This window comes from Ornithorhynchus anatinus, chromosome 19, assembly GCF_004115215.2.
Source record: "Ornithorhynchus anatinus isolate Pmale09 chromosome 19, mOrnAna1.pri.v4, whole genome shotgun sequence".
Taxonomy (NCBI): domain Eukaryota; kingdom Metazoa; phylum Chordata; class Mammalia; order Monotremata; family Ornithorhynchidae; genus Ornithorhynchus; species Ornithorhynchus anatinus.
In genome coordinates this window covers 5,822,943-5,845,260 of record NC_041746.1, presented here as the reverse complement: position 1 = coordinate 5,845,260, position 22,318 = coordinate 5,822,943, and the positions used below count along the sequence as shown (strand labels likewise).

The 22,318-nt window shown below is 39.1% G+C and overlaps 1 protein-coding gene across 12 annotated transcripts in view; it reads right to left on the bottom strand.

The window, feature by feature from the left end:
* ENAH (ENAH actin regulator) overlaps positions 1-22,318 on the bottom strand; it is a 111,170-nt gene that overhangs the window by 41,985 nt on the left and 46,867 nt on the right. For 5 of the 12 annotated variants that reach the window (XM_029047266.2, XM_029047267.2, XM_029047270.2 and 2 more), the window contains exon 4: positions 5,755-5,811. The exons of the other annotated variants lie outside the window; for them this stretch is intronic. In XM_029047266.2, coding sequence (XP_028903099.1) covers positions 5,755-5,811 — 57 coding nt within the window. The remainder of the gene's footprint in view (positions 1-5,754; positions 5,812-22,318) is intronic. 12 annotated transcript variants of the gene reach the window in all.

The following is a 22,318-nucleotide window of genomic DNA, read 5'->3' as shown; positions in this document are numbered from 1 at the left end:
TATGAAGTCCATCTGCTAAACCCCCATTTGCAGGGTGATGCCAGTTCATACTGACCCAGCAGCCCCATGGAAGGTCGATGAGAACCAGGCCTTCTCCACTATTAGGGATCTTTGTTAATGTAGCCTCAATCAGGATCCCCACAGGATGGGAATTTACCTGTCTACCCTTGGCTCCCCGAGCCTGAACACAAAGAGGTCCCCTAGTCCCAGAACTTGCCCTGAGTCTGAAATGTTATTCAGGTTACCAAGTTCCCAGGCAACAGGAGTTCTGAAAGGTTTTGTTGTTTTTTGTTTGTTTGTTTTTTAAATGACCTCTTATTCACTCCATTAGCAGTTCTATCAATCTGTGTTAGAAGGGATGTAACTTCGGTGGGTTGCCTAGATATTATGACCTTTTTAGAATTTCTGGGAAAATGTCACAAACTCATTAGAAAGTTTTACAAACTGCCTCAAACTAGATTTTCTCATTTCTTAGAAGTGAGAGGCCTAATACACCGTGGGTGTTAAGAACACAGTGTACTATGGAAAAATCCATCTCCCTCATGTTCATAACCCCCCAGACCCTTGAAAACCACATATTCCTTGCAGTGTTAAGGCAAAACAGCCACAATTCACCATTTTTCAAATGCCTTTTTCACTCCAGTGATTCTGACATTAGAATTGACATAAAAGTCTATTGAGCTATAATTAAAAGCTGGGCTGCAAATAATTTCAACCTAAATATAAAATTTTATATATATACAGAAGAGATTACTTCTGCGTCCTAGGAATCACATATGCTTATCTACCATGTTCTAGTCCACTCAGGAAACTTTAAAATCTTGTGTATTTTCATTAGAAAACTAAATTTCTTTAAAAAAAATTTATGATTTGGAAAAGTAAAGAACATTTTTAGGATAAATATATTTTTCCTGAATGGCTGAACAGATTTAAATGACATTGCCCAACCCAAACATTTTTTAAAACTAAACCATGTCTTTTTTATTCCATTAATTCACCTGTATGGGTAGGTTGGAAAAAGCCATAACAACCCTTTTAAATTTAGGTATGCCTGCAAAATCTTCACCAGTTCTTCTACTGGCCCATGTTTTGTTGGCAACTTGTAGAGGGCCACACAGAACAGACCCACACATAAGTGTCAAGTCAATGAGACTGAATCAAGCTGACACAAAGAAGAACCCAAGGGGGAACTGCAATCCCTCCTTAACATAGTGATTTCCCAATTTACATAGTGATGGGCTGCAGAACACAGCACAGAAGTAGTCTGGAACAAACTGGACTTCACCTCTCCAGGAGAACCACTCAAATGTCTACGGATTTCCAAAGAGTTTGGGTGTGGTTGTCTTTTTTTGCTTATTTGTTGGTTTGTTTTTTTAAAAACAATATACTGCATCGTGCCCTTTACTGCCTGGTCAACAAAGGCATGCCCGGTTTCTGTGCCATTAAGCCAAATGACCTGGGCTGTTTAAGCCTTCAACTCTCTTCAGTCAAATAGGAAACACTGTGCAAATTCAGTATCATTTCCTAGAAGTGAGTGCCACTTCTGCTTTATTCTAAAATGAGCTTGGACTTGAATTTCACTGTCTGGGGATGATAACAACAATAATAATAATAATAAATCACTTACTATGTGCCAAGCACTGTACTAAGGACTGGGGTGGATACGAGATAATCAGATTCCACATGGGGCTCACAGTCTAAGTAATAGTAACAATAACAATGGTATTTCTTAGGCACCTACTATTAGTCAAGCACTGTTCTAATCGCTGGGGTAATTAGAAGCTACTCAGGTTGGACAGTCCCAGTCCCACATGGGGCTCACAGTCTTAATCCCCATTTTACAGATGAGGTAACTGAGGTCCAGAGAAGTCAAGTGATTTGCCCAAGGTTACACAGCAGACACGTGGCAGAGCCAGGATTAGACCCCAGGTCCTTTGACTCCCAGGTCCAAGCTCTTTTCACTAGGCCATGCTGCTTCTCATGCTGACTCCCTCCTGGCATGAGCTGAGAATAAGGGAGACCACTTCAAGTTAGGGTCACAATTCCAAACACGTGGGGCTCTAGCACATCAGTTCATTGTTCAATTATATTATCAGTTTTGTGGGCTAACTTCAATTCATATTAGCATTTTAACAGCCATATTAACATTCTAACTTCCATTTATAATAACATTCTATCCTGCTAACAATGGAATTTAGTTTAGTTGCAGCTTAAACTGGGTTCAGGCCATAGGCCTGGTTCAATCTGCATGACTCCATTAACAAATCCCTTCGGTCTTTGTTTCCTACTCATCTGAAACAAAATGCTCTCTTTAAAAGTTATAACAAAGCTGTCATAACTGGGCTTTTAAAGACATTTTGCTTCCCTCATCACATCATCTTTTAATTGGTTACCAATTAAAATTGCTAATTCTCACAGCAATTGAACTAAATCCAGTGTTCCCAGAGTGACTCTGTTCTAGAAAATGCACTTAATATCATTCAGAATTTTAAGAAATTGTCTGCCATTGGCCGCAAAGATTAAGCTCTACCAATGGAGCCCTGTACTCTGTGAAAGCTGATAGACAAAAAAAGTAAAATTTTAAAAGAAAGAAATTAAAGACTGCACTTACTATATTCCCAAAAAGTATGTCACCTGACTATCCATATTACTGGAATATTGGTTTCCAATTCCTATGCACAAGTTGCATCATCTGTGCACCAAGAGCATTAACACAATTTCTAATTCATCAAATCAAGACAAAAAAATTTGACAACCATGATTCTAACCAAATAATTTTGCCTTTTCTAGGTCAAAAAAAGAAAATAAGATAAACTTTATGATAAAAATAGGTGGAGATGTAAGTTTGTAATATTTCATTTTTTAGTTAAGTTCAATAAACAGAGCTCAGATAGTTTGAGAAGGTTTAACAGGATAGTTTTGGAAAACAGTTTTTTCAAAGAAATTTACTACTTCAGTTTATAAACAAAACCCCTGAAGAGAAGGAAATTGCTCTAAGAAAAATCTTCAATTTTTTTTTTATACAAAGGGCTTGATAACTAGGAAAATCCCTTGCAATTTTCTTCTAGCTGTTCTTCAGCAATAACCCATTTCTATCAATTCATTGTTTGCCTCTAATCAAGTCTGAAATACAAAATAACATTCACTGGCTTATAGAGTCTTTAATGCAGAAAGCCATCAAACAGCTGAATGCCTTATGATCCAGCCTTTGCATTTTTTCTACCATTCTAACCAGTTTCTTGTTTGTTTGTTTTTAAATCACTGTGAGGTCCTGTTGCCCAATTGCCAATATTGCATACAGTGAGATTCCTATTCATTAGCTATTACAGTACAAACATATGAAACCATCAAAGCAGAAAAGGAATGTGAGACCAATTCAAAGACAATGAGGACAAATTGCAACTATCCTACTATATTTGTTCTTCTCTGAACATAAAGCTCCTCTAGGTGCTAATGCTTGGATTCATACTTCTTCTGAAAGTAATATTTTTATAAAGGACTAAAGTTGCATCCAAGTGGCAGGGATATGATGACTTGTCAGCCACCGTCTTTCACTATTATCCTTTGGAAGGAGCTGGGAATAATCTTATATGATAATCACTGTGCAAATCTAAAGGGGCCAAAATGAAGTGTGGTTTCTGATATTTCCCTCAGAATAAGTAAAAGGTACTTCACAAAATGGCAATCATTTTTGAAAGGCATTTTAAAAGCAAGAAAATGACTCTTTGCCTACCTATACCTATAAAGTTTGCACATTTAATTTTTCTCCTTGCACCTTTATTGTACTTAGAAAATTCCTTTTATATAAAATCTTTAAGTATCTGGTGGCAAAACTCCTTTTTATAGAGGCAAGTAAAGAGATGCATATTCTGCAGTGCTACTGCTCAACCTCAAGTTCATTAGTGGATCCATTAGTTAATGCATAAGGGGGGGAGAAGGGGTAGAGAAGAGGATGTATCATTTTCCTTCCAGTAACAAGGGGAGACTCCATGCCTTTCTACTTCTTCCCAAGGGCAGTTTGCTGAAGAGGTGAGCAGGAGCCAGAAAATTTCAGTGTTTTGGCACTGTCACAGCCATATGAATTTCCGCCTTGTTTTCAATACACTAGATAACCTGAAATTCCAGACACTGTTAGCAGAAGCGTTTGGAAAAAAATATTGTATAAGTAGTAAGCCAGGGTCATATGAATTTTACTTTGAATTCAGATTTAGACAAATGATTTTCATCTTTTAAAAAAACTATCCGTTTTCTTCCTCATCTTAGCATAGACCATTTTCTACTTACAAAACATATGGTATCCTAAATATACGTGTGTATATGTATCTGTAGGCAATAAGATAAAATCTCTTAAGCATGTATATAAAATTCATGTGACTGGCCCTGTGGACTAAGCAAATCAAAAATATAGATTAGGAAAATATTTAAACTAGTATATTTGTAGATTCCTATCATTTTAGCAAATACAAACTTTCCTTCACTCTCATTTTCTAAAGACTGAACTAAATACAGTGAAAACAGTGAAGCCTGAACTGAATACAAGGAACTGTGTGATTCTGGAGCCCTCTAAGAAGATTCTATATATTGAAGTAACTATTCCAAGAGTAAAAGAAAAACAAGGATATTTGGAATTTGGCTTAACTTTCTGGAAGACTATAGCAAGTGCTCCATCCAATTTAGCTTAGCTGGCATATTCCTATACTAAGAAATGTCTCACTTATCCCTAAACAAACAAAAAAAAACAAAAAAACAAACGAACAACGACAACAAAACAAACAGATTCTGCACCGGTTTCCAGCAAAAGCTGAGAAATATTGGTAACTTACAATAGAAGTATTACATTAAGGAGCCTTGAGTTGCTCATATTAACTGTTTCTCAAATCGCAATGCTCTAAAGCAATAGTAAATACTACAGGAAAATCTGTAATTTCTGGAATCAAATAACCAAACTTTAAAAATTAATAAACACTGTGGGGAGGGGAGGACAACACACCAAAAGAACAATCACTTCCTTTTACAAGACAGTTCTTCAAAACCCATTTTGATGGGGGGAGGGGGAGAGTTCAAAGGATGAGTTCAGATCAACATTTTATTGACCAATCTCATTTAAACAAATAAAAACCAACCCGTTTTTTGGGTCTCTTGGAAACAGACATTTATGTATATATCTTTACATTATATAGTTATTCTAGTATAGACATTTATAATATATAAACTACCAAACCACAATTGACTAAATTGACATTTTTAAATATCCAAGCACCCATCTTGTTGATTTGGATGATTTCTTAAAGCTAAAATAACTAAAAACTCACAACCATCCACTTTACTAGGCAATGAAACATGATCCAGTTTGAATAAAAACTGGCATAAGTGGAGGTTCAATTATACCAAGGAAAATATCTCACGGTAGTTAGTGGTCAAGAGCCATTTTAGCGATTTAAATTTGGGAAAATGGGCAATTTGCCATAATAAATGTTTATTACCCTGCTATGCAAGACTAAGTTTTAGTGAACATAGGGAAGAGGAACCAGTGGTGGTCAGGATTCCCAATGAGATAAACTTCTGGACCCCAAAACCAGGCCAAATTTCCTACACTTACCATAATATATGTATATATTATGATATGAACCAGGAAATTGAGGAAAGTTCCATTCACCATAAGTCAAAGCAATGCTAGGTAAACAGGAATCATGAAAAAGTGCAAGCTGTAGGTACGATATCTTGAAAACAGAATGTAAACATAATGTTGCTTACCACAGAAAATACATCGCAAATTAGTGCTGTCCTGGGTAGCAGTAACCTTGCTCTGGGCTGCAACAGACACCTTGGTGTTAGTAGCTTCAAAGAACAAAGGGGCCATCTGTAAATGATGAGTCCGGGACTTCAAAGTCAACTAAAATGGGCTTTCAAATGTGAATTTAGACATAGGTCCTGACCATCTCTCCTTCTGTAACCATCCACATAGGAAAAAACTCTGCATCTTCCTCAATTAAGCACCAGTGAATTCTGACTCTTCTGAAAAATCTTTTAAACACGCTCTAGTTTTTCTACAATAAAATTTTCCATTTCAGTGTGCTTTGGCATGCCACCGGATCTCTTGAAAAGCCTTGCTACAGACTAAATACTACAGGCATACTATGACTGAGTTGCACAAATAAGTGGGGACTGGGCTTTAAAAAATATATATATATGTATATATATATAAAAGAGACAAGACACAAGAAATGAAAGTCTGTGGCTACAGGAGTTCATTTCAGGCCATTTTCTTCATGAACAAGTGGCTCCCATTTCAAATACTTTTCCTTCAAGAAAGTTCAAATGTGAAAAATGATCTTAAATAATTAAGACAGCCAAAGTGAGATTTTAGATTTCGTCACAAAAAAAACCCTCTCTCATCATTAATACCACCTAAAGCAATTCAAAGGGTTTCTGCTTAAACAAAAATCTATGCTTAATTTTGGGGGAAAAACACCAAATTTTTCTAAACATTCCCTAGTCTAAGAAATCACATTCTGTATTTCTATTCCTTTTCTCAATATATTAATCTGGAAATACATCCTGGAGAATGTGCATAAAAAATAATTTATACTGCATTTAAATTAAACAGAATAAGGAAAAAGGATAATATTAATAACCTGATGAAATTATATGAAATGTATGCAGATGATATGAGATGTACATGAGAAGGTAATATTATTAATAACACTGAAGAATTGGGTGAGTGAGAGGGACAGGAGAAAATTTTCAGAATTAGTGACACCCAAACCCAAGTCATTCTACCATTACTATCTGTAGAACTAAAATGAAGAATTCATATAATCGACTTGAAAGACAAGTGTTCTTTCCCCCATCTGTAGTAACCAAGAAATATGAGTTACTGAGATAAAAATACCCTAGTTTAAATATCATTGAAATATGAAAGCAAGCAACCACCTACACAAGACAGCTTCCTTTTAAAAAAGTGTACAAATTGTACCAACAAGAAAAATTGCTTCCTAAAAGCAGAACCAATTTATTTTGAGTTTTCAGAGGACACATTTACGTGTTAAACTCTTAATGTTCAAATGTGAATAGTTTTTGAAAAGTCCCATTTTATATGACACTCAAATTCCAAAAAGTCATTTCTCAATTATCTACCTTATTCCTATTGAAAAAATCAGTCCTGCTATCTAGCTCATCACTTGGTCCTCTACATTCAAATATATCATGTTGACAGTGAAAAGTGCAATTAAATTTTATATACAAAGAAATGTCTTTAGTATAAGAACGGAAATATAGCAACATTTCAGTCAGGCATTATCTTTTTTTAATTTTAATAATGACTGTCTACTAATTACACAAACTGAAGGAAGTAATCTAGTTAAATCTATGACATTGTGAGTTTCTATTGCCTTTGAAATTCTAGTTTAACAATGAATAAATAATGGCTCAGTCTTTTAAATCTAATACATGAAGAGTCTAAAGCCTTTTTACCAATCATTTCCTCAATCTGCATTTAAAGAAAAACATTAGTAAGAGAAACTTACAAGAAAAAATTGAGGTGTTATCCTGTTTCTGGCAACACAAAAGTTGCCACATCCCATTACCAACCATCATGGCTAGGAGAGTAAAAAATAATTTCCTGAGAATAAGAATTTCCTTAATGAAGGAGCATCGGTTCCCTTTCTTCCCCCTCAGCTCCCCCAAAATTTGTATTCATATCACTACTAAATTGTTATATAATGTTCCCGTACACCTCTGCGGTTCCCTTTACGGATGCAGATCTTCACTTCATTTGCCAGGCAGAATATTGGTCAGATTATTCTGATAAAGCCGCTTGAATTCTTAGCGCAGTTTGCATTTCCCGAAGATGCTAAATTATTCATTTCATGAAATGCACATGCCTAACAGCATTTTCCCCTCTAATATCGCCGATGTGGTTAACCCTACATTTACTCCAGGAACAAAAGAATACATGGGTAAAAACATATTGACTAAAAAAATTAATTTTATTTTATGTTTACTGAACATATAAGGACTATGTCATTGGTAACAGTCATTTGCATAATCCAGACAGACACTTATTCTAAATACCTTCTCATTGAAATTGCAGGTCAACGTATTAGTTGACATTTCCTCCTTTATATTTTTTTTTCTCTTCGCAACAATCAAAGAAGAACACTTTGAATTTCAGGCAGTACTTAATTTGAATTTTCAAGGTACACTGAATGGCATTTATGTTTCTAAATTTACACTCTACTTCAACTTTACAACACACTGCTTTCAATTTACATCAGTCTCCTTCATGACATTAGTTCCATTTACCTGCAGTATGGTACTTCATCGGAGGTAGGATGGGCATGTCAATCCTCCTCGGAGACTCCTCCTGCCAATTGTCTACCCTCCCCGTCCCCTTCTCCTCCAGCTTCTCTTGACATTCCCCTTCTCTTTCCCCTCAAATCGTGAGGCAATGAGGCCTAGTGGAAAGAGCGTGGGAGCCCTGGTTCTAGACCCAGGTCTGCAACTGACCCAGTTGTAAAAGCTGTGGCGGAGTTTTAAAAAGGCCTGGGGAGCCAAGGTGGAAACGTGGGGTGGGGGAATGAATGGAGAGAGGTTACCCATTGCCAGTCAGTCAACACATCCATTTTAATTCCAATGAAGTAAAACCTCACTTCACTAGCATAGAAGCACTTTGAATATAAATACATTAATATAGTTAATATAAGCTAATTTGGGTAAAAATAGGATACCTGGGCTTGCTTCTGGAGTCAAAACCCCATTATAAAATTGAATTTTTGAGAAAATTGGTTCTGATTTACATGATAACTTTAGACCTAGTTTTCAGGAACCAAGGTAGGCTAGTAGCAATCAGCTTTTCTGCTTTTAAGCCATCCTTTTAAAACCTGCTTTTCAACATTTTGTATACACAGTTAACTTATAACCAACTTAACACTTGTTAATACGTGTTTTCTTTACACTTTTAGGAGAGAACACTATTGGGGAATCAAGGAACAGTCTTCCAACAGCATGTGTGTCTGGAAACAACCTGAAGCGGTGTTGGAAGAAATGGTTTTGTTCATGCACACAGTGGACATGGCATGCCCCAAAAGACTTTTCATACACAGGAACGCAAGACCGCTGGTACAGTCAATTCTATTTAAGAAATACAGAATTTGTTTATTTTAGTAGAGCACAAAGGAGTCAAAATCCAGTAGTTTTCTGTCAGTATTTTATAAGAACAAAGAGACTTCCTCTGAGCCACACAGGAACAAGCAAATTGCTGGATTACAAAGGAATCTCCCGTGACTTCCAAGAGGAGCTTGGCACTTCTGAACATGCAAACCAATCGCCCAGTCCTCCTCTTACAATTTTGAGGTTTCACAGGGATATTCAGAAAAATGATTACCTGATACAACTCACTTGCTCTCCTATAAAAGGTGAATGGTAAAACAATTTTCCTCTGCCCTTTATACTCAAAATGAGTTTGGCCACATTCACTTTGAACATTTGTGTTGGCTGGTATTGCCAATTATTAGAAATCAGCATGCTGCATGATCCTGGGGTGTGCTAGAAAAAGAAGCTGTGATAGTAAATTCCCAATTTGAACAAAGGAACAAATCATAACTTGTAACATACCCTGTAGTCAATATATTTAGGAGGTCACTGTTGGCACTCTAAAATACTGGATTTCTTCCACTTCCAGTATGTGACAGGGGAGAGAGAAGGCCAGGTAAAAGCCATTCCATCCATTATAGTACTTGCTAATTGACCACCCTAGTGATATTCTGAATAATCTCTTGGCAGAGATGGTCAAACTCTAGTGATTTCACTATCTTTCCTCCTGTCCCCTTCTTTCCCTCTCACATTTATGGCCAGTTTATGATGAAGCGGGCAAAAAGCAGACCACTGGCTACTTAAAAATCACAGCACCAAGGTTCTTTATTGTATATGGATGCATAAAAAATGAGTATACTACACCTTAAGGATCAGGTGGTCATTTTCATTTTAACAAACACATTTCTTTTTTTCTAAAGCTGTCTAGGAAAGTTCTAAGATTTCTTTTCAAACTCCACAGAATATGAAATCAATCTATCATGTGGAAAGTGGCAAAGTAACATTGGAACAAAGAAGAGCACGTTAAAGACTTAGTAAATGCTGGCATGGTAAAATGGAAAGCAGCATCCAGTTTTAAAGTTGGGAGTGGGGGATGAGGGAGGAGAGGGTGTGCCCTTAGAATTGATGAGTGTATGAAGGGGGTGGGTGTTTACTGCTCATTGAAGGAGTTTACCAAGGAAGGAAAGGAGATGAAATGGTGATTAGAAGGTGTTATGTCTAGAAGATACTTTTTTAATACTGAAAACTCTGGGTTTAAGCTCTAAATTGGTTTCAAGAAAATACGTGTTAGGCTAAAGTGTATTAAACAAAGTAAAGCCTCCTATAAGAAATGAAGTAAGGCATATTTAAGCATTCCCGAAATAAAAAAATTTGACCAAAACAATGCAATTTCTTTAAATGACAAAAAAACCCCAAAATACAGCTAACACTATTGACAACCATTTTCCCCTTGCCATAGGACAGCCCCATCCCCACCTTGTTCCATTATGGCAAGGTTTCATCTTTCCTTAGCTGTCTAACTCCAATACTCCCCACCTTTATTGGGAGATTCTATGCCTCTTGAGGACCAAAGCCATTTCATTCACATATTTTCCCAGTGCTTTGCACACAGTATGTGCTAACTAAATACTACTGAATGTATGAACTATTAACTTACATTATCAAATAGCAATGTAACTTTGTAGTAGTAAGATAAGATTACAAATCGATGCCATTACTCACGTAACATAATGGAAGTTCCACTACTTTTGTTGCTTGGGCTGCAATTAATATGCAGTGGTTGTCATCTTATGACATTCCCACAAAAGCCCAGGTAGGTGTTTTCAAGCACCCGTGTGCCATTTAATAATAATGACGGTATTTGTTAAGCGCTTACTATGTGCCAAGCACTGTTCTAAGCGCTGGGGGAGATATAAGGTAATCAGAATGTCCCACGTGGGGCTCACAGTCTTAACCCCCATTTTGCAGATGAGGTAACTGAGGCCCAGAGAAGTCAATCAACTTGCCCAAAGTCACACAGCTGATAAGTGATGGAGCGGGAATTAGAATCCAAGACCTGTGATTCCCAAGCCGGTGCTCTTTCCATACTAGTGAAAATTTGGACTGAGTCAAGGGATGATCAGTTCAGCATTTGCCACGACAAAGATTTTGCTTTCATACAATAACGTATTCAACAAAGCACCCCGGTATTGGGCATTTTATTTGCCTTTGGTAGCTTTCTATTTTTCTGCACCACAAATGTAAATCTTCAAAACTGCCATTGTCTGGCAATCCTAGTTTGAATGGGGAAAAAAAAACTAGTCTTTTTTCTAATCCCCTCCTAATAGAGCTATTCTGACATGCAGAATATCGCCTAATGACACTGCTTCTCCTTCAGGACTATTTAAGATAAGAGCAGCAGACAAATCAGACCGGCTTGCAGCAGTAAGACGATAATTCTCCACAAAGAGATGGCTTGGGAAGATGGCAGCAAAAGAAAATACTGCCAACACGGTCAAATCCTGCAAACAGTAAATGCAATGACACAAAAGTATATCTGTACATGTGCACAGCAGAGTCAACTGAATATAAAGTTCACATAGCATCAACTTCAATCCTAAGAGACAACTACATCAAGATAGACCTAGATTAAAATAGATTAAATATATTAAATACCAAAGCAAAAAGAGAAGCATGTACAACATAAGCTCATATATCTTACTACTTCAGAAAAGAACTTTAAAATCCTACAGCTGGTAGTAGCCACTGAATATTTAACTTGAAACTCATTTCTTCATTTTCTATGGAAAAAATATCCCTCTAGTGTTTACCTAAATTATTCTGTCGAATTCCAGGATGGTGCAATGTGTTAGTGAGACAATGTTACATTAGCATTATCAATGACCTGCCTCCTTAGAACATGGATATTCTTCCAGAACACTATGCTGAATAATCATTATGGATGAGCCCATTGGTATATTTTGGTACACAAGATTAAACCAATCCAGTGTACGGTCCTTTAGGTGAGACAACAATATCTTCTGAAACACAACCTAAAGAAAATAAGGGATATGATCTATCATCTTCGATTCCAGATCATCAGTGGATAATCCAAACTAAGTCATACACATGCATGCACAACACACACACATTTTGTGCAATACTCTAGGCTGTGAGCTCCTTGTCTGCAGGGAACATGTCTATCAATTAATTAACTTGTATCTATCCCAGCATTTAGAACAGTGCTTTGCACACAGTAAGTGCTTAACAAGTACCATAATAATTATTAACTCTACTATATTTTTCTCTCTAACACCTAGTACGGTGCTCAGCACAGAGCAAGTGCCCAATAAATATAATCGATTGTTTGAGGCTCCTCCTTGAGCCTTGGACCTAACCAGCCTGATTCTGACATAGAGCCCAGTATGATCTCCAGCTGGCCTGCAAGGCAGGCCTAACCATATATGGGCTTGCCAACCCATGCATATGGACAGTTAAAACTTGATGGCAAAAGGGATGCTCCATGTACGTGCCAAAGCACTGTGTAGGTGAGTGCTTCCTTCCCCTTCCTCCCTGAGATGGAGTTCAGGTCCCCTTTAGATCTGGCTTAGTGTTGGGCCAGACTGGAGCTTCCCAAAGTCAAGTTGGTCAGGGTATAACTTTTACTCTGAGCAGAAGCTCTACTTTCAGAGGAAAGGGGATGGAGAAATGACTATGGGCAGTGCCATACCAAGGATGGGGTACTAGTGACATTCACTGCTGAAATGCACCCCTGATGAGTGTAATCATAGCACTCCCATTTTCCCATTCTTCTATCCACTCCCTGCCAGAGATGCCAACTGTTTATTTTGAGCATGGAGATGTTCTAGGAAGTAGAGGTTTAAGAAAGTGGGACTTTAAGGAAGTTGGAGAGATAGAAGCAGAGGGAAATGGAGGACGGACAGAATGCGAAGGAAGGAAGAAGTGCAAAAGGTGAGGTGACTCCTCTTCCACTGCCTCACCTTTGATTCTCACCAGAGACCAGAGCAAGATGCAAATAGTGACCTTTGCCTCCATGCCCGGAGCCATCCATCCACTTGCCTCACCCCCATCTGTTTGTACCTCATTGGAGCTCCATGTGCAGTTCCACTTTAGGAAGCCAGGGAGGGTGAAGGTAAAGTCAAGAGGGCAATGCCCTTCAGAGCCAGGGTTTCTAGTCCTAACAAAGGAGATGTTTGAGACCCCAGTGTACCCTGGAAAGCCAGGTAAGATAAGACTTCAGCGTTTTCTCCTAGTAAGTGCTAGGAGACTCCAATTGCGAGTGGTTTTTTTAATTTAAATCACAAGCCCTGAACAACCTTGCTGAAAGCTCAAGTTTCCGCTAAAGAGACAGGCCAGGAAGGGGCTTGTGTCTTAATAGATTAGGGTGTGCACTAGCTTGTAAGAGAGGCCCCTGAAATGCCTTTATGTCCAACATTATTAAGAACCTGCAGGAGCTGTGCCTTGCTAGTAGGGAGAAACAAAATGAAAATGGCTCCTTAGGATGAGGCAACAGGGAAGATACTCTTTTATAGGGGGTCAAAGACCCTAGAAAATATTCTAGATACTGGTTTCCACAGAAGCCACATTGGGCCTATGGGGAGGAGGCAAACAGGTTAAAGGCAGGGCACTGTGGTGAACAGGTGAAGAAAAGTGGGTGGGGTATGCTTGCCCTAAGGCCCAGCTGAGTGTCTGAAAAAGCTGTCACTTAGAGGATGAGTGGGAACAGTTCTGGGCCCAAAAAGGCATTTTATAAAGTGAATAATCTGCAGGCAAATTATTTTTGGTTACTTATAAATTCCAAAGAGGTGGCCAAGCAAGATGTTTACCACAACAAAGCAATCATCTGGGTGGCTACGACCCACTAGTGAAGAGGGACCATGGGTGGAGGATATTCTCTCCCAAGAAAACTCACCTTCACCAATGTCATCTTCCAGTCACAGGGTCGCTCTAACGCTAGAGTCTATAAGCCTTTGGAGAACTGAAAATGCATTTTCTATCTTTGGTCCTTTTCCCTTTCCTGATCACCAATTTTATTTTCCTCATTTCTTTCCTGCTAAATTATTCCTGTATTTTTTTCCAATAAGCCTCTTAAAAAGATCTTAAGAATGTTTTAAGCTAAAAATTGTCTACAGATGATTCATTTTGAAGCAATATCTGATATCAGTGCTTAAGGTTCAGCCGTGATGAAAGCACCTGTAGAAAAGAGCCTTCCTTATACATACTGTACAGAGCAGACACCAGGGAATCTGATTATAATTCAAAAATTTTTGAAAGTGCAATGATTCAATCACAAATGTTGGAACATGTCACTTGAGCCTTTTAAATGTCAAATATAACCCACTGAATTTAGCACTTCTTGTACTTTCCAGTATATTAGATAATTGCATACCAAGTCCAAAACCAAATAAAGAAATTGCCTTCATAAACAAGACAGAATAGAAAAATAAAGAAAAAAATCAACATTCTAAAGCACTGCCAACCACAAAATTATTTTACAAATACCAAACCCTAACTGCATCCCTGGAGGTACTTTATTAGTGTTTTCTTTTTGTGGTGGGAGACAAAGTGTAAAGTGCAGGGGAAAATGAAAGGGCCAGAAAAGAGGAAAACTTACCTATTTTTTAAAAATCACTTTGTAAATGAGTGTGCATCCATAAAGATAGACTTGAAAAATTCAATCAGCCAAGAAGCAGCAAGGCCTGGTAGAAAGAGCATGGGCTTGGGAGTCAAAGGAAATGGGTTATAATCCTGGCTCTGCCAAGACCTTGCTGTGTGACCTTAGGCAAGTAAGTCACTTAACTTCTCTGTCCCTCAGTTCTCCTGTTCTCTTTCTTTCTTAGACTGTGAACCCAATGTGGGACATGGACTTTATCCAACCTAATTAACTTGTTCCTACCCCAGCATTTAAAACAAGCGTTTGACACACAGGAAGCGTTTATCAAATACCACAAAAAAAAAAATCAACAAATGGTATTTAATGAGCAGTTGCTGCATCCTGGGTACTGTACTAAGCTCTTGGAAGTTAGTGTATATGGCCCCTGCCCTTGAGGAGCTTACTTGGAAATCATTAAAAGAACTGTAAGTCATTCAGAACTCGAAACCAGGGATTCAAATTTTCTTTGGCAAGGTAATCACCAGGAGCACAAACTTTATCGCCAATTTCTGTAAGGAAGAAGAGAAGAGATAACATGGAGAGAAAACAGAAATAAGGAAGAGGAGAATCAGAGGATGGATGCACAGAAAGTAAGGAGAATGGTATAAAAGGAGATTAAAATGGAGGGAAAAGAATCTCTTTATAGCAAGTGGAGTGTGGAGAGTAACAAAAACCAAAAGAGGGCTACATTTGTGTTTAGGAGTTATTAGTCAATTTATAAAAGACAAAAAACAATCTATATTCAAGTTAATTTCAAAGAAAACAAAAAGGACGCGAAGGTATAGCCACAGTGTTCCAAGGCCTTAAAGTATTGGAAAGTTATTCAGTCGGCAAACAAAATAAGCCTTATCTTATTCTTCTTCAACAATTCTACATTACTATTGGTTTTTCTATAAAGTGGGGGTTATATTCTTAATGAACCTTCGATTAAGGAAAATTTACAACTGCAAGAGTCTTGCTTCTGCCCTGCCACCACACACATTCACACAACCATTTCTTCCAACACTGCCTTGTATTCTGTCCAGACAGTGTCAGAATACTCCCTGGTTCTTCCAGCGTGTACTACCCAAAACATTCTCCATCAGACACTGTCCAAAACAAGCAGCACATTTATAAAGTGTTTCACAAAAAAACTCCATCTAGCTCAAACTTTACAAGACCATCTGGGAGGGACGACTAAGGTCACTTCCTATTTCCAGGATGGGTAGGAGAGTTGAGCACCACACATCAAAAAAGAACTAAAAAGACCTTGATCTTGGAGAAATATCAGCACCAGGAATATAAGGCAGTTGGTAGTTGAGAGTAAAAACGATAGGGAATGTCTGGGAGGCGGGAGGAAAGAGAAGGGCCATAACTCGTCACAAGGGTTCCAACAGACTGTATTCAGTCTGGGAGTCCATGGTTAGGCAATGCTGCAATAATTTAACTTCCAATCACTCTTGTGAGGGACATATGGTTTAAAAAAAAATCCTGTTTCCAGAGAGGGCATCTGAAACAGATTATTCATGTAAATATTCTTATACTCTTCTATTATTTCTATCCCTAATCTATTTTAATAACTGCCTCCCCCTGTGTACAGTAAACTCCTTGTGGGCAGGGATCACACCTACTATGTGTAATGTACTCTTCTAAGTGCTTAGTAGAGTGCTCTGCACAGAGTACATGCTCAAAAAAATGCCACTGATTGATTACATACTTTGTCCAAGTTATACTGCCTACTGGCAATTTACAGCATTTCCTCAATGCTTTCTATTTATCTGTTTTGATTCATTCATTCATTCAATAGTATTTATTGAGCGCTTACTATGTGCAAAGCACTGTACTAAGCACTTGGGATGAACAAGTCGGCAACAGATAGAGACAGTCCCTGCCGTTTGATGGGCTTACAGTCTAATCGGGGGAGATGGACAGACAAGAACAATGGCAATAAATAGAGTCAAGGGGAAGAACATCTCGTAAAAACAATGGCAACTAAATAGAATCAAGGCGATGTACAATTCATTAACAAAATAAATAGGGTAATGGAAATATATACAGTTGAGCGGACGAGTACAGTGCTGTGGGGATGGGAAGGGAGAGGTGGAGGAGCAGAGGGAAAAGGGGAAAAAGAGGGTTTAGCTGCGGAGAGGTAAAGGGGGGGTGGCAGAGGGAGTAGAGGGAGAAGAGGAGCTCAGTCTGGGAACGCCTCTTGGAGGAGGTGAGTTTTAAGTAGGGTTTTGAAGAGGGGAAGAGAATCAGTTTGGCGGAGGTGAGGAGGGAGGGCATTCCAGGACCGCAGGAGGACGTGGCCCAGGGGTCGACGGCGGGATGGGCGAGACCGAGGGACGGCTAGGAGGTGGGCGGCGGAGGAGCGGAGCGTGCGGGGTGGGTGGTAGAAAGAGAGAAGGGAGGAGAGGTAGGAAGGGGCAAGGTGATGGAGAGCCTCGAAGCCTAGAGTGAGGAGTTTCTGTTTGGAGCGGAGGTTGATAGGCAACCACTGGAGTTGTTTAAGAAGGGGAGTGACATGCCCAGATCGTTTCTGCGGGAAGATGAGCCGGGCAGCGGAGTGAAGAATAGACTGGAGTGGGGCGAGAGAGGAGGAAGGGAGGTCAGAGAGAAGCTGACACAGTAGTCTAGCTGGGATATAACGAGAGCCTGTAGCAGTAAGGTAGCCGTTCGGGTGGAGAGGAAAGGGCGGATCTTGGCGATATTGTAGAGGTGAAACCGGCAGGTCTTGGTAACGGATAGGATGTGTGGGGTGAACGAGAGAGACGAGTCAAGGATGACACCGAGATTGCGGGCCTGAGAGACGGGAAGGATGGTCGTGCCATCGATGGTGATAGAGAAGTCTGGGAGAGGACCGGGTTTGGGAGGGAAGATGAGGAGCTCAGTCTTGCTCATGTTGAGTTTTAGGTGGCGGGCCGACATCCAGGTGGAGACGTCCTGGAGGCAGGAGGAGATGCGAGCCTGAAGGGAGGGGGAGAGGACGGGGCGGAGATGTAGATCTGCGTGTCATCTGCACAGAGATGGTAATCAAAGCCGTGAGAGCGAATGAGTTCACCGAGGGAGTAAGTGTAAATGGAGAACAGAAGAGGGCCAAGAACTGACCCTTGAGGAACTCCAACAGTTAAAGGATGGGAGGGCGAAGGAGACCGAGAATGACCGGCCAGAGAGGTGAGAGGAGAACCAGGAGAGGACAGAGTCCGTGAAGCCAAGGTGAGATAAGGTATGGAGGAGGAGGGGATGGTCGACAGTGTCAAAGGCAGCAGAGAGGTCAAGGAGGATTAGAATGGAGTAGGAGCCATTGGATTTGGCAAGAAGGAGGTCACGGGTGACCTTAGAGAGAGCAGTCTCGGTAGAGTGGAGGGGACGGAAGCCAGATTGGAGGGGGTCTAGGAGAGAATGGGAGTTAAGGAATTCTAAGCATCGATTGTAGACGACTCGTTCTAGGATTTTGGAAAGGAAGGGTATTGGTATTGATGCCTGTCTACTTGTTTTGTTGTCTGTCTCCCCCTACTAGACTTTGAGCCCACTGTTGGGTAGGGATTGTCTCTATCTGTTGGCGAATTGTACTTTCCAAGCACTTAGTACAGTGCTCTGTACACAGTAAGCGCTCAATAAATATGATTGAATGAATGAATGAATCCTTTGGTCAAGCCCTCAAACTATATTTATCCTCAATGAAGCCAAAAAATGAACCTCTGAATTTACATATATTGAACTGGGGTGTGGGAGTAAGGGCACTTGGGACACATTTTAATAATTCTCTCAAAAACCAAATTGATACTTCTTTTTTCATCCCTTAACATATTAAGTATAAAAAGTTTCACTCCTCTGCTCCTTCAGTCCCCACAAAGTTCAGCTCCTTTGGAACTCTAAGATGAGTGTCATATTGTGTATTTTCGGCTATAGGAGCAGGTTGATACTAATATGTACAAATTTGCTGATTATGAATAAAGAGAAAGTCAAAAGTCAAAACTCAGAAGCTTGAGTTTCATCCTTTGAGCTATTTTCAATTACTCCACATCTCTAGACTGTAAGTTCATTATGAACAGGGAACATGTCTGCTAATTCTTCTGTATTGTACCCTCCCAAGCACTTAGTACAGTGCTCTGTACATAGTAAGTGCTCAGTATATACCATTAATTGATCCACAGTGCCATAAGCTACATGATAAGGCATGAGGTTTCTTTGCTTTTTATTCAAATCCTGCTATGATCACTATTCATTATAGCCATTCAAATTTCAACTATGGCTATAGACTTTTTAGGGTTTTTTTTTTCCCCTTTTTCAGTAGATTTGCACATCAAATGCTTCAAACAGTTTGGGATTTGAAAAAAAATGCACTTTTCCTTTTACATAACTAGCTGAATTTTTCTTTTAGTATCCACAGTAAAGAGAACTGAAGGTAGCACATCTACAGGAAATTCAATGGGCTTTCTAGCACTCAAAAAAAATAACATTTTTGATCACAAAAGTTAGCAAAATTTAATTGAAGATCTATTTATTAATTGGCTGATCATATGATTTTTCAAGAAAGTCATTCCAATAAACGAGCTCTGTGTATCTCAAGACCACTTGAACAGAAGATTTCTTCCCAGCTCTTCAGAACCCTTCTAAGGAGCCCAAAAGGACTCAGGAATCTAGTTTATATCCACAAGAAAAATGATTATGCAAGGGATGGCTCTGTTCCATTTACTTTGCAGTGTTCCCGTGAACTAACTTCATTTTCTAAATAGAACTGCAGTATTGAAGCTATTCTAACTGCTAACCTTCCTTGGCTACTGAGCACTGCAATTCACACTGCAACTGACTTTGTAAGGCTGGAGCAATAGAGAGTGAGGCTGGTGGACAGAATTTTGGAGATTCAGTGGAACATTTATGCATAGAGAGAAGAGCTCCCCCATGTTGTTTTGAGTGATGTCCAACAAACGGTAATGAATTCCAGAACTCTAGCTATTTCCTCAACCTGAGCCTGGGTAAACAAGTAAGGCAAGCAACATAGAAACGTTTTGTTAAAGTTCCCTCTTGGTCACCACAGGGAGGAAAGAAATTTTTACGTTGACAACTCATATTTAAATTAGGAGTTTGACAATTTTCCTCCTCTTGGAGTCTTTGAAAAAAGACAGCATTCCAGCTTTCAGGAACAGTTAAAAAATAACTTTCTAAAGGTGAGGAGCACAAGTGCTACAATTTTATAAACTGTACTATGGAGAATTACTAAATACCATGACACCTACATATCTTCCAGGAACAATTCACGGCCATATCCCTGCTGAAGGAATGATATACTACTTTTGCTCTGTGAAAATCAATCATCTATTTTTATAGCTAATGTCCAAAGCAAAAAGATGAGAATCAATTCAAATAAGTGCTACACATTAAAGGTGTTAACTCTGTAAATATTCACCCATCATTGATTATTTCAGTCCTCATTTTAAAAATTTTGTGACAAACCCAATATTTATCTCAGAATTAAAACTTGGGATCTCCCTTCAAAACAACCTGAGGATCTGAATCCAAGTAAAACATTTCCAGCATCATACATAATTCCTATACATGCATTTCAGAAAGCCAATTTTCCAGTGTGTACATCTCAGGCAATCATTTTCATGTCCTCTACAGTTCATCCTCAGACTAGTCACACTGATATGTACCAAGTAATATTTCCTATACTCTCATATTGATGCAATTCTGCTGAATGAGAAAATTCCCCTAAACACAGCATTCATTACCTTTCCATATGTTAAGACAAAAAATATTTCTTGTCAAATGCTTTGTGGCTTCAGAGACATATGCAGAGTTCCTGCCAAATCTTTATAGAAATTTTGAGTGATGATAGCTCCTCAAATGAGTCTATACCAACCCACAAAAAAAAAAACTTTGCTCACACTGATACAACAAATAATTTTAGCAGAGCCTCAGAGAATTCCCTACAAAGACCACTCTTGATTTACTTCAATTACAGCATATCCCCTTAGAATCCTGGTTTCTATCCATTCCATCTTATTAGGCTTAATTAAAGATGTCCTCTGATTAATTATGTCAGTTTTCCCCTTTGTCCCTCTGAGCCAAATTTTGGGGGCTGAAGTAACAGAAAAAAAGCTAATAACTGCACAAAAAGGCACAGGGCAGTTGCGAGTATGGAAGACCCTCTTTCCCTGAACCAGGTTGGACAGCTACTGACCATTTCAATAAAACAGGAGAAAACCGAAAGGGTTTATTTTGAGCAAGTTGAGTCACGAAAAGTCAAGCCTCAAAGGGTTAAGGGCACACTGAAAAACTGACCCGGGAAGCAGAAATGTGTTTATTCACACAGCAAGGCTATCTCACCAAACATTAATCAGGCATGCTGTATTCATCCTACTGCTGAGCAGAAAGGAAGAAGAAAATAATAATTATTGCATTTATTAAGCACTTACTATGTGCCAAGCACTATTCTAAGCACTGGGGTAGATACAAGGTAATCAGGTTGTCCCACATGGGGCTCACAGTCTTAATCCCCATTTTACAGAAGAGGTAACTGAGGTACAGAAGTTAAGTGGCTTGCTCAAGGTCACACAACAGACAAGTGGCAGTGGCAGGATTAGAACCCACATCATCTGACTCCCAAGCCCATGCTTTTGCCACTAAGCCACACTGCTTCTCTTATGCACACTTAATTCAAGGCACAGGGGAGGCAGCCCGAGAAAATAGGATGCCTTAAAAAGAATGTGACATTTTGTCCAAAACAACCTTGTCAACCTGGATTTTTCATTCTTCACTGATGAGTGGGGTTTGGGTGCGTTGAGCCCCGACGATAAGTTCCCGCTGCAATGGCCTCCACAAGTTTCTGAGCTGTACTCTCAGATTTACTCAACCCAAGTCCCTGAGAGTTTCCAATCTGGACTGAAAAGATCCTAAATGGTTTTCTGGCCTACTAGCTCTTGAAGTCCACATCGTCCTAGTTCTCATCCTCCCCTAAGAATCCTTGCCCGTTTTTTTCACCACCACACTCAAAATGAAAAGTGGGCATCTTTGGCTCTGACCCTCACCAACTCCAATATTAATTGAGTGTTCTTAGTTCAAAGCCCTGCACTGGGTGCTGTGGGGATTCAAGGGAAGAGACAAAATCCTTATCCATGAGGTGCTTTCATTCTTTTGGGGAAAACAAGGCCAGTCTTCAGAAAATGAACATGCAATCAAAGCATAAAGTACAATTAACAGACATATATACTGTATATCATGTAATAGATATGTACATGAGCACAGAGGTAGCTGTAGTGGTGATGGCCACGAAATTATGAAAAAATAAAATAAAAAATCAAGGCCTAGGTCTGAGCTGATTTTCACTCACTGCAATGACTTGGTATATATATAACTCATATCTCCTTGAGCATCCACTGTTTACGATGACATTGATTAAAACGATGCTTCCTGCTCTTTCAGTGGGTTTCACCAAATTTTGGGAAAATACTGAATTGGGCCTAATAAAATGGAAACCTGAGTTTGGCTTTGAAAGAAAACTCCCCAAAAACATCAGGCATAGGGGCTAGCAAAAACAATTGGATGCCTGGAATTCTCTACTTAGTAAACCAATGAGGACTAATGCAT